General features: G+C 51.0%; 2 protein-coding genes across 3 annotated transcripts in view; both read left to right on the forward strand.

Annotated features, from left to right (window-relative positions):
* Positions 1 to 1,711: 1,711 nt before the first annotated feature.
* LOC311344894 (sodium/hydrogen exchanger 2-like) lies at positions 1,712 to 12,417 on the forward strand (the record flags this gene model as incomplete). The annotated part of the gene is made up of 12 exons (XM_084469227.1): positions 1,712 to 2,050; positions 3,586 to 3,826; positions 4,695 to 4,945; positions 6,661 to 6,878; positions 8,565 to 8,761; positions 9,035 to 9,124; positions 9,385 to 9,455; positions 9,656 to 9,793; positions 9,965 to 10,094; positions 10,647 to 10,778; positions 11,356 to 11,419; positions 12,209 to 12,417. Exons 1-12 carry the CDS (start codon positions 1,884 to 1,886, stop codon positions 12,415 to 12,417), a joined length of 1,908 nt encoding a protein of 635 aa, XP_084325353.1. The 5' UTR covers positions 1,712 to 1,883.
* An 864-nt stretch (positions 12,418 to 13,281) lies between these two features.
* Positions 13,282 to 13,484, forward strand: part of LOC311344987 (transmembrane protein 182-like) — a 4,959-nt gene continuing 4,756 nt past the window's right edge. For both annotated transcript variants that reach the window (XM_084469346.1, XM_084469347.1), the window contains exon 1: positions 13,282 to 13,484. This exon is cut by the window's right edge and continues 1 nt beyond it. In XM_084469346.1, the coding sequence (XP_084325472.1) occupies positions 13,318 to 13,484 (167 nt within the window). In that variant the 5' untranslated portion in view covers positions 13,282 to 13,317.

Below are 13,484 nucleotides of genomic sequence, written 5' to 3' on the forward strand. Positions count from 1 at the left end.
TGTGTGTGTGTGTGTGTGTATGTCTTTGCATGATTTATTTGTGTGTGTGTGTGTTGTTTTGTGTGTCTGGGATGTATTTAGTCTTCCCTTGAGCTCATTATTGATGGTTGGTTATCACTGCAAGCTCAGGGATTCCTGTGCACATTAGTGGGCATGCTAGGTTGAACAGTGTGTGTGTGTGTGTGTGTGTGTGTTTGTTAGCTTTTGTGTTAGTGCATGTATATACAAGCATGCGTGTATGTGCGTATATGCATGCGTAAGAGTATGTGTCTGTGTATGTGTGTTTGTGTGTGCGTGGGAGAGTGTGTAAATGTGCATACACTTTTATACATATATTATTAATATGTAAGTGTGTAATAGTGTCCATATGTGTATTTTTATGTGTTTGCGTATGTTTGGATGTATGTATGTACGTGTGTATGTATGTGTGCGTTTGTGTGTATGTATGTGTGCGTGTGTGTGTTTCTGTGTATGCGTTTGTGTGTATGTATGTGTGTGTGTGCACGTACGCATGTGTGTGTGTGTATGCGTTTGTGTGTGTGCACGTGCGCGTTTGTGTGTGTGTTTGTGTGTGTGTGTTGTGTGTGTGTGTGTGTGTGTGTGTGTGTGTGTGTGTGTGTGTGTGTGTGTGTGTGTGCGACCCCTCTGCCATGCTCCTGGCCCCCTCCCCGTGTCATTCCAGCTATGGCTACAGGATGGCCGGACTGTGGACTCGTGCTTTGCTGCTAGCTGCTTGCTCTCTTCCATGTGCAAGCCTGACCCCCCCTGCCCAGGCCCCGCCACCCCAGCAGCAGCCCCTCAGCCTGGGCCACAACAGCAGCGATGCTGGCCTGCTCCTGGACGTCCCCGTGGCTCTCAGGGTGTTCAGCGTGGACTACCACCATGTCCAGGCACCGTTCGAGATCGTGCTGTGGATCATGCTAGCTTCATTAGCCAAGTTGGGTAAGCCTGGATTCACCATTCTTCTTACCAAAGAGAAAAACGATAAGACCCCCGAAAGGATACATAAACATTGTTTACAATTACACCAATAATACCAATAATACTCGGATTGAAAGTTCAAATCGTTGATGTTTGGCACGTTATGGACCCTTGAAAAAGGGGGCGACAATGAGCCTCAATTCAATAACACGCAAGTTTAAGCAAGCACTCTGATTGGTCAATTCCCATTCTCGAGCGCGTTTAAATGCCTGGTGAAAGAACGGACAAAAAGAGCATGCCTAATTACAGAAAGTATCGCTAACTAGCCAAAACTACTTTCATGAGCCTAGTTTCCATAACAACGTTCAACTGACCAAGAGTCGGCTATCGTTACCATAGGAACTATTTTCCGATGGAGATGAACTCGGGCAGAACGCTTGAATTTGAGGGCAAATTAACCCCACAATATGAAAATATTTTACAATATTGTTGATAATGAAGATGGTTTGTGTTATTGAATCGCAATCTTACACTTGATGGCGTTCTTGAATGTCATCATTATTGGTACTTGAAGCACAGGACTTGTACTTGAAGCACAGGACTTGTACTTGAAGCACAGGACTTGTACTTGAAGCACAGGACTTCGGAACTCGAGCGTGCGAGCGCCTCGTTCCTACGGCTGTGCTTCGCGTGCCAACAATGACATTCAAGAACGCCATTGAGTGTAAGATTGCTTAAATAAATCATTGACGTTCGGCACATTAATATGGACCCTTGAAAAAGGGGGGGGGGGGCGACAATGAGCCCCCTAATAGTCAACGGAAAAGAGCAGGGCGGCGCGCGGTGCTGGTGTGTGTCTGTGGAGCAGTTCACGTAGGAGTAGCGGCCTGTGGCTAATCTTCTCAGGGTTCCACTGGTCAGGCCGGGTCCCCGCCGTCGTCCCGGAGAGCTGCCTGCTCATCATGGTGGGCCTGATGGTGGGCGGGGTCATCTATGGCGTTCGCCACTCGGCCCCGCCCACTCTCAGCGCCGACGCCTTCTTCCTCTTCCTGCTCCCGCCCATCGTGCTGGACGCCGGCTACTTCCTGCCCGGGCGGCTCTTCTTTGAGAACCTAGGTACCATCCTCTGGTATGTGCTAGCGTGAGGCTAGGTAGCGTCCTCTGGTGTGTGTGTGTGTGTGTGTGTGTGTGTATGTATGTTGGCGCCCAGCTAGGCAGCACACTATGGTAGTTGTTAGCTCCAAGCTAGGTACCATCCTCTGGTATGTGCTAGCGTGAGGCTAGGTAGCGTCTGGTGTGTGTGTGTGTGTGTGTGTGTGTGTTGGCGCCCAGCTAGGCAGCACGCTATGGTAGTTGTTAGCTCCAAGCTAGGAAGCATCCTCTGGTGTGTGCTAGCTAGAGCCAGGTCACATGGTGTGTGTCAGCTGGAAGCTGGTACCGTCATCTGGTACGCGCTAGCTCGGAGCCAGGTAGCATCCTCTGCTACGTGCTTGGGCCAAGCTAGCTTCCCATCATCTTGTATGTGCTAGCTAGGAGCTAGCTACCAACCGCTGATGTGTGTTGGCTCCGAGCTAGGTAGCATAAATTGGTATGTGTTAGCTCCAAGATAGGTAGCATCGTCTGCTATGTGTACGTTTGAAGCTGGTGCCATCATCTAGTAGGTGCTTGCTAGACGCTTTGGTTATCATCCTCTGGTAATGCTAGCCAGATGCTAGGTAACGTCCTCTGGTACATGTTAGCTCCAAGCTAGGTAGACTCCTCTACGTGTGCTGGCTAGAAGCTAGGTACCACCATATGCTATGTGTTGGCTAGGAGCTAGGTAGTATCCCATGGGTTTTAATAGCTAGAAGACAGGTATTATCCACTGGTATTTGCTAGCTAGATGCAAGGTAGCATCCTCTGGTATGTGTTAGCTCCAAGGGAGGTACCATCATCTGGTATTTGCTAGGCAGCATCCTCAAGCATCCTGGTATGTGTTAGCTTCAAGCTAGGCAGAATCCTCTGGTATATGTAAGCTAGAAGCTAGGTACCACCCTCTGGCACATGTTAGCTCCAAGCTAGGTAGAATCCTCGACTTGTGCTAGCTAGAAGCTAGGTACCACCATATGCTATGTGTTAGCTTCAAGCTAGGTAGACTCCTCTGGTATATGTAAGCTAGAAGCTAGGTACCATTCATTGGTATGTGTTAGCTCCAAGCTAGGTAGACTCAGCAAGTATGTGCTTGCTAGAAGCTTGGTACCATCCTCTGGTATTGCTAGCCAGATGCTAGGTACCGCCCTCTGGTATGTGTTAGCTCCAAGCTAGGCAGCATCCTCTGGTGTACGTAAGCTAGATACTAGGTACCGTTCATTGGTATGTGTTAGCTCCAAGCTAGGCAGCAAGATGCTAGGTACCGTTCATTGGTTTGTGTTAGCTCCAAGCTAGGCAGCAAGATGCTAGATGCTAGGCACCGCCCTCTGGTACGTGTTAGCTCCAAGCTAGGCAGCAAGATGCTAGATGCTAGGTACCGTTCATTGGTTTGTGTTAGCTTCAAGCTAAGCAGAAAGATGCTAGATGCTAGGTACCGTTGATTGGTGCGTGTTAGCTCCGAGCTAGGCAGCGTCCTCTGGTGCACCAGGTCAGCCAGACGCTAGGCGCCGCTGTAGCTGTCTGCGTGTGTCCCAGGTACGCGGTGCTGGGGACCCTGTGGAACGTGATGGGCATCGGGCTGTCGCTGTACGGCGTGTGCCTGCTGGCCCAGGACTCCCTGGGCGACGTGTCCCTCCTCCACTGCCTGCTGTTCGGCTCCCTGATCGCCGCCGTCGACCCTGTGGCCGTGCTCTCCGTGTTCCAGGAGATCCACGTCAACGAGCAGCTCCACATCCTGGTGTTCGGCGAGTCGCTGCTCAACGACGCCGTCACTGTGGTGAGGGGGGGGGGGGGGGGGGGGGGGGGGGCAGGGGGGGTAAAGGTCAGAGGGGGGTTAGTTAGTTAAAGGTCCCATGACATGCCATCAGGTGCGAGTGTGATTAGCCGTTACAAGCCGTTTTGAAAATCTGGCTCTTCTGACATCACAAGTGTCCACCTAGATGTGTGCTGGATAGATCAGTCCACCAGCTGTCCCAGTGGACCGTAGCAAACGTTGCTCATCTGTCCGTCACACATCTAGGCGAACCCGCCCACCTGTGATGTCAGAAGAGCCCGATTTTCAAAACGGTGTGTAACGGCTAATCACACTCACACCTGGTGACATGTCATGGGACCTTTAACTCTTAACCTTGGTGCCAAGTGATTCCAAATGTTATGACATCAGGCAGGTAGGTTAAAGCTAGAGGTGTTTGACTCCCAACTGAAAGGTTTGAGGTCCGACTTCTTGAGCAAGATAACTCGTAACTCGTCGTGTTTTGTGTGTCATGCTGTAGTCCATTTTTGCCAAGTGACTCAGTGGTTATTTTATGTGAAAATCCATAAAATCCGATGGTGAGAGTGAAGCACTATTGCTGGAGTAATTATGAATTATTTATTATTGTCTTGAATTGAACAATTAATCTCCTCTCCCTGTCTCTCCTCTCCTTTCCCCTCTACTCTCCCCACCTTTCCTCTCCTCTCTCCACCCCTCCCCTTCTCCTCTTTCCTCTCCCCTCCTCTCTCCTCTCCTCTCTCCCCTCCTCTCTCCTCTCCTCACTCCTCTCCTATCTCCCCTCCTCCACTCTCCTTCCCCCTCCCCTCTCCTCTCCTCTCCCCCTCTCTCCTCTCCTCTCCCCTCCTCCCCTCCCCTCCTCTCCTCCTCCCAGGTTCTTTATAAGCTCTTTGAATCCTTCCTGCGCATGCCCACCATCTCGGGCGTGGACGTCCTTCTGGGGGGCTGCCGGGTGGTGGTGGTGGGTCTGGGGGGCCTCTGCCTGGGCCTGTTCTTCGGCCTGCTGGCCGCGCTGACCTCCAGGTTCACGTCGCGCGCGCAGGTCATCGCGCCGCTCTTCGTGTTCCTCTACTCCTACCTGTCCTACCTCACCTCCGAGATGCTCCACCTCTCGGGGATCATGGCGTGAGTCTCTGGGGGAGGGTGGGCTGCGTGGACGCTGTGGGGAGCCCAAAGGGATGATTCTGGTCCCACGTTCACGCAACGCGCGGGGCTTACTTGTGTCCACCGTGAGGGCCTGACGTGCGCCTCCACAAAAAAACATTAACCTTCCGTCGAGGCGACGCAGCCGCAAGGGCTGTGATCGGTCCGCTCACTAAAACCCGACACAGAACCAAAGCAGGTTCTCAACTGTGTCGAAGCGTCTGTGGGGTCGTTGCGTTGTGTCGACGTGGAACCATGATCAGCCCTTAACGGCGCGGTCACACTGCATGGATCCATAGATCCGACTTTGCACGGGGCGCTCTCGAAATGCATTGTGGGTCCGTTCTGTTGGCTCCGTTGCCGTTGCGTCAAAAAAGTAAAAAAAAAGTCAAAAGTCAAAAAACGTTCAACGTCTCAGGCAGCGACGGATCCGTCGGCCAATCGGATCGCAAATATACGCAAATACACTGTCCAATGAAATCGCCTTTGCAATACATCCCGGGAAGACACAAGGATACGTCAAAAAGCCCCCGTACCTCTCTGTCGTCCGTCGACGGACGTGTGCGGTGTGAACGTGGTGTGAGGCTGAGTTCTACTTCTCTGACGTATAGACGCTGAAGGTACGGTGGGCGTCTACGTCCGGTGCTTTTGTGAGTCGGTGGACCACGTGATGGACTTTTAATGGACGCAGTAGGCCGTTTTTATAGAGGTACGGTCGTAGGGAACAGCACAGGTGTCACTCATCCCACTGATCGTGGTCCTGCTACTTTTATGAATGAAGTATTGAAGATAACACAGAATGAACCCGGGGTCATGTGCCACGGTATGTCAAAGTAGCAGACCAATAATTGGTGTAATGAGCGACACCTGAGTTTGTCCTACACCTCGGTGAGAAGGGTCTGTTCAGGGACAACTGGGGATCTTAATTATAAAGTGAAAATGACATCTGTTTGGGCGGTCATCAGAAAATGTTAGCAATGAAAGCACAGTCCTTGGGCTACGCAGGAGACGTAGAGACCCAGTACTCGCGTCTCCGGTCGCTATGCGCTGCAGAATTATATTAATTATTATTATTATTAGGAATTATATTAGAGTAAATATCAATGCTGACCTCGCCCCCCCACCTCCCTTCCTCACCCCGCCCCCTCCCCACCCCTCTCTTATTGCTCACTCACCCACACGGGCACAACAGCACAGACTGACCCACTGAATCACATGGACACTCCCAGACACAGTGACATCCATGCACAATTACATGGCCCACATACACACACATACAATCTCACACACACACACACACACACACACACACACACACACACACACACACACACATATACACACACACACACACAGATCCCCAACCTTTCTCCTTTGTTTACTCCTTTTCCCACCTGTTAATTCATAGGGTTAGGGTTAGGTTACAATCACACACACACACACACACACACACACAATCACATGGACACACGATCACATGGACACACACAAACACACACACACACACACGATCAAACACACACATACACCCATTATTCCATCGGTGCACTCTTCTGTCTGCTTTATGAACATGTTGTGTGTTTCCGTGTGTGTGTGTGTGTGTGTGTGTGTGTATGTTTCTGTGTGTGTGTGTGTGTGTGTGTGTGTGTGTGTGTGTGTGTGTGTGTGTGTTTCCGTGTGTGTGTGTGTGTGTGCAGCATTGTGACGTGCGCGGTCACCATGAAGCAGTACGTGGAGGCCAACGTCTCCCAGCGCAGCAACACCAGCATCCAGTACTTCCTGAAGATGTGGAGCAGCGTCAGCGAGACGCTCATCTTCATCTTCCTCGGGGTGTCCACCATCCAGGACGTCCACATGTGGAACTGGCCCTTCGTCTGCTCCACGCTGCTGCTCTGCCTGCTCTGGAGGGCCCTGGGTGAGGCACACACACACACACACACACACATAAGCATAAATACACATACACACATAAGCATAAACACACATACACACACACACACACACACACACATAAGCATAAACACACATACATACATACACACACACACACACACACACACACACACACACACACACACATAAGCATAAACACACATACACACACACACACATAAGCATAAACACACATACACACACACACACATAAGCATAAACACACACACACACACACACACACATAAGCATAAACACACATACACACACACACACATAAGCATAAACACACATACACTCTCACTCACACACACACACACACACACACATAAGCATAAACACACATATGCACAGACACTCACACACACACACACACACACACATACACACACACACACACACACACACACACACACACACACACATAACCATAAACATACACATGCACAGACACTCACACACACTCAGACACACACACACACACACACATACACACACACACACACACACACACACACACACACACACACACATGCAGAGACACGCACACACACACTCACACACACTCAGACACAAGTGTACATAAAAATACACCCACCCTCACACTGACAAACACACACACACAGACACACTCACTCATTCACTCACTCGCACACACACACACACACACACACACACACACACACACACACACACACACAGAGACACTGTCCACCAAACTACCTGACCTGTGTGTTTTGAAAGCATGGTAAAGAGCGCCCCGAGTTGAAGGGACAGTAAAACGTGCGAGTTGGGGGAGGGCGTGAGGAGGTATGTTCACATATGGGGTGCAGGTCATTAAAGTGGGACTGAGAACAAAAGGTATCTTGATGAAAGGGTGAACAACAAAGGGCAACAGCTAGGGCCATAAGGGAGCGTCAGCAGCTGGCCCAACGGTCACACTTACATGAGAAAGGAAGCCACCAGCGGGCCAATGGTGAACTACTGCAATGACCCGTCAGACAGTTAACACGAGATACATTGAAAACTCCAACAATGAGCTAACGCTGTGTTATGATACCTCAGAATGCCTCCACATTCCCACACTATGCGTTTACTACTGCAACATATTTGAACAATCTCAGAATCTCTGAGAATATTATATTAGGAGGGAGACCAAATGCAAACTCTCCTCTCCACCCACCGTCCCCCTCTCTCTCCCCCACCCCACCTCATCCTTTCCCCTCCTCTCCCCCTATCTCACCCCTGCCTCTCCTCTCTTCTCAACCGCCTCACCCCTCCCTTACCCTCCTCACCCTTCCCCTCTCCTCTTCCTCACCCCCCCCCCCCCTCCCTCACCCCTCCTTTACCCCCCTCACCCTTCTCCTCACTTCATCCTCACCCCTACCTCATCCCTACTGCCCCTCTCTCCCCCCTCCTCATCCCGATCTCCTCTCTCCTCTCCCCTGGCTCTCCTCTCTTCTCAACCGCCTCACCCCTCCCTTACCCTCCTCACCCTTCCCCTCTCCTCTTCCTCACTCCTTCCTCACCCCCCCCCCCCCCCTCCATCACCCCTCCTTTACCCCCCTCACCCTTCTCCTCACTCCATCCTCACCCCTACCTCATCCCTACTGCCCCGCTCTCCCCCCTCCTCATCCCGATCTCCTCTCTCCCCCCCCCTCCCCCCCAGGGGTCCTGCTGTTGACGGCGGTGGTCAACAAGCTGCGCAGGAACGCCGTGACCTTCAGGGATCAGTTCATCATCGCCTACGGCGGCCTGCGGGGCGCCATCTGCTTCTCCCTCGTCTTCCTCATCGACGACTTCCCCAAGAAGCGGCTCTTCATCACCACCACCATCGTGGTCATCCTCTTCACAGTCTTTGTGCAGGTGAGAGACGGCTGGACTGGAAATCAAAGGAAAATAACTGTTTCCTGTGGGAGACTTTTAATGTGGTAGAGTGTTCTCTGAGGTTTTTTTTCTGTGAACAATTCTGGTTCAACAAAGTTGAAACCCTTTCTCTTTTTTTTTTGGACTTGTTACCGAACACCTTGATTCAGCAAATCAAGAACGTTTCCCTAAAAAAATATATATATTCATGGTGAGGACTTTTACTTTGTGAGCTCACCGTTGTGAGGTCCACCTCTGGTCGTCTGGTTTCAGGGGATGACCATCAAGCCTCTGGTGGAGCTGCTGGAGGTGAAGAAGAGGAAGAGAGCCCTGCCCACAGTGAGCGAGGAGATCCACAGCAGGGTGAGACGGGGCAGTAGTTGGACTTCAAGTCCTCAAAACGTATTTCCCCCAGAAATGTGGTTCCTTTCTGACATAGTCTGGCAATTTGTCCCGAGACATACACTGAAAAAATTATGATACAATCATAATCATCAGTGCTTTACACGGAAATGCAATTGATACATATTTAATTTACAGCATTTTCTGCTAGTCGTCTGACAGCCTACTGGAGGTGTGTTTGGTGTTACATAACTAGTTCAGGTTTGTTGTGTATCTTCTAGATCCTTGACCACCTGCTGGCCGGGATAGAGGACGTGGTGGGCTATTGGGGACAGCACTACTGGAAAGACAAGTTGGTTTGACTTCATTATAGAGGAGTAGAAGAGGCTCCCCCGAGCTTTTGAATGTCCTCAAAATATGTTGTTATCTTATACTCACCACTAGATGGCGGCCAACACCACAATTTAGTCTCGTTTCAAAGTACGACTTGCATTAGCGTAGCAACGGGCGACTTACTAAGTGGATTTTGTTGTGTGTGTTTGTGAATGTGAGGTTTGAGCAGTTTAACAAGAAGTATCTGCGTCGCTTCCTGATCCGCGAGGAGCGCCAGGAATGCTCCAGCATCCTCCGAGTCTACGAAGAACTGGAGAGACGAGAGCAGAGGGGGGAAGAGGAGACGCCGATCACACAGTGAGACAGACAGAAACAAACATCAACAAACAACAAAAACGCAACTGCGGTTTATTCGAACGTTCTTCCACACACTTTCCACTCACACACTGAATGCAAGAAAACTATTGTATATTCTTAGAGTGAAATACCCATCAACTCTTTGATTGACAACCGATTTGATCCTCTCAGAGTGGAGCATTGCTCCCAGGGCAGAACCCTCACCCTGGAGTCCCGCCCCCAGAGCAGGCCCCTCCTTCCGGAGGAGATGGACAGCATCAGACGCATACTCTCCAGGAACCTGCATAACTTCAACAACAAGGTCAGGGTCAGCTCCATTCAACTAACTAACATGTTTATTAGCAATTATTATTTTCGATCAAGCTTACTCTGACGTACCAGCACTGCAATTTGGACTGATGAGTCTCTCCAACGCAATATAAATAAATGCCGTAATGTGTTGGGCTTGTACACCAGAATGCGTCATGGGATTTGTTCTTGGCGATACTTGAGAGCCACAATTGAGAGAATCAAGAGAGTTGAAGAATTGTTCAATCCAAATTCAACCTTTAACCTACGCTGATGAAAACCACGCTGTTTTTGCCACGAGGAACAGAGACTGTGGCAGTCTCAAACACAACAACGTCTCTCCAAAATGACAAAGAAGTTCACAATGAATTACTAAGCAATGACAAATCAAACACGACTGACAACGTCATAACTTACATTCCAATATGCGCCTATGCTCCCAAAATGGCGGCAATAGTTGCGATGGGTCAAAGTGATGTCCAGTACAAGTCCTATGTACTGTTTTTAATGATACTAACAATAAACTCTGAGCTCCTCTTTGCCCGTACCTCTCCCCCCCCCGCAGCAAACCCCGGCCTACAGCCGTCACACCCTCCACCAGGAGGCGTCCACCGACAGGATGCGGAAGCCTCTACACCGGCGCCAGAGTCTGGCGGAGAGCAGCTCCTACCCCTCCTCAGCCTCCCACGGCCCCCAGGTACGTGCACACACATAGACACACACGCACACACACACACACACACACACACACACACACACACACACACACACACACACACGGGCGGGCGCGCACATGTGTAGTGTTAAGATAGCAGGTGGGCGATGCAGTGAGGGGATCTCATGAGGGTGTAGCATGCATACACAGACGCACGCATAAATGCACACACACACACGCTCTCACGCACACACTAATGCACAGACACACATGCGCACACATGCAAGCATGCACGCACACACACACGCACACTTGTGCACACTTAAACGCACACACACACAAGCTCACACACATGCGCACACATGCAAGCATGCACGCACACACACACTTGTGCACACTTACACACACACACACACACAAACACTTGTGTGTACATACAAGCTCACACACACACACACACACACACACACACATGCAAGCATGCACGCACACACACACACACACACACACACACACTTGTGCACACTTACTCACACACACACACACACACACTAGCAATGCAGGGTCCCTGCGGGTGTCACTCAAGACGCTGAGTGTTGTGTTGTTATTCTGGTGACAGGGGGAACGTCTGGAGCTCAGTGGATCCCAGAGGAAGAGGACGGGCCTCAGCCGCTCTCACACAGGTACCCCGCAACACACAGGTACCCCCCAACACACAGGTACTCCCCAACACACAGGTACCCCCCAACACACAGGTACCCCCCAACACACAGGTACCCCCCAACACACAGGTACCCCCCAACACACAGGTACCCCCGGATACACAGGTACCCCCCAACACACAGGTACCCCCGGGTGGCACCGCGCCGGGCTCTGGGGTCACAACGCGGTTTAATGGAAGGTTAAAGGCAGAGTGAAATGATGCAATTGTTACTGTGGAATAACGTATTATCAGGGTCAATCAGGGTACGAGGGCATGACCGGAGGGCAGGGTAGCCTTGTCGGCTGTCAGGGGGGTTTGAACCCCAGTCGGAAGGTTCTGGGTTCCAAGCTCGATGTGTGCAGTATGAGGTTGTCCCGGAGGAGTGAGATGGCCGACCCTTACCCGCTCTTCAGTGGAATCTAAAAAACTCACTATTACTACTACTTAATAAACTATGAGTCACTTTGAATAGAAGTCTAGATCACTCAATCCTTCATAGTGGACTGGAGCTGGAACGCTGGAGATGTTAGCGAAGGTTCCAACATTATATATTGTAATGTTATTCGTGGTTGGGATGCTATGCACGCCTGCAGTGACTCCTGTCTGTTTTAAGAGGAAACAAGAAGGCAATACATACTAATCCACTTCTCTTTCCTGGACTCATTTTAAGTCCTTTTTACAATATGTTTTCCGGGAAACCTTTGTTTTTTGCGACTGGAAACCATAAAATCATACGGACCATATTATGCTTCCTCCTCCACTCTGGCAGTGTGCTCCACCAGCCCCAGACCTGTGCCTCTGGACGGCCTAGAACTAGACCCCGCCGGTCAGCCGCAGAGAGAGGACCAGGGGGCCAGAGCAGCAGGTGAAGACCCCTCGGCGGGCCCTCCCCGGACCCCGGCAGAGCACCAGGGGCCCCTGGGGAGACCGCCGAAGAAACAGCTCAGCTTTGCTTTTGAGAACGAGAAGCAGGCATGAAGACCGACCCCCTGAACGAGAGGGGGGGGGGGGGGGTGAAAGAGAAATAAAACCAAAAAGATGTTTAAGAAATGTTAAAGAACAGTCTTCTGGTGTATAAAAGTAGCGCCCATAAATTGCTACATTTCTAACGCTAGTTATCATACTTTACCTTTCGTTCATGGAGTGTCAGATTGCGTGCGTGGCCTGGTGTTTATGTTGTATATACTGTGGTTCATACAGTATAGCATCCAATAAAGATGAGGCCATGGATGGTCTTCAGAGTCCCGGGTGTCGTTTGTTTTGAACGTGTGGCGGCTATGATATAAATATCACCCTGGCTGCTGCTAGCTTCCTGTGGCTAACCCCTCAGCCGCTCCAGGTATGCAGGAGATGACCTCTCTGGTGACCTCTCGTTAGCGTTGCTGGTCTAATATAATCCCGAAGTTCACGCCAGAAAGTTACACCCACTTTATAACTGCCTGAATGTCATAAACACACACACAGAACTCTCTCTCACACAAACACACCCCGATATACTATATCTGTGGGGACATACCATTGACCCACTGGGAGTAGGTCATTGCAACAGTTCATTGGACTTAAATGCCACGGGCATACCAGGACAGTCTTACCACTCCCAGAATAGCCGGTCCTCCCCACTGTCCACGACATTCCCAGTGAGGCCCTGCTGCAGTGCTTACCCTACTGTCACCAGGCCCCCGGTCTCAGGGAGTGGCTGGGGGAGTGTGTTGTGTTTTTTTTGCGTGACAGTCCGGGTCCTCCAGATCAGCTGGACCCGACCGAGGTGGGGTTCAAAGTGCCCTGAGGTGACCAACAGACAGACAGTCGGGGGAGGGGGGTCAGGTCAGTGAAGAGGTTTGTGGAAGTAGTAGAACAGGGTTCTGTCTGTGCGGAGGTATGAGGGTGGGGGCGGCCGCGTTGGCTGCCGGGCTGTGTGGGGGCCTGGGGGCGTTGTGTTTCCTGCTGGCCTTCGGTACGGATTACTGGCTGCTGGCGAGCGACAATTGCGCACCGTACGCATGGCAGACGCGACCCGGAGACGGAGCGGTGGGCAACCGTACCGA

The sequence above is a fragment of the Micromesistius poutassou genome (assembly GCF_964030765.1).
Source record: "Micromesistius poutassou genome assembly, chromosome: 6".
NCBI lineage: Eukaryota > Metazoa > Chordata > Actinopteri > Gadiformes > Gadidae > Micromesistius > Micromesistius poutassou.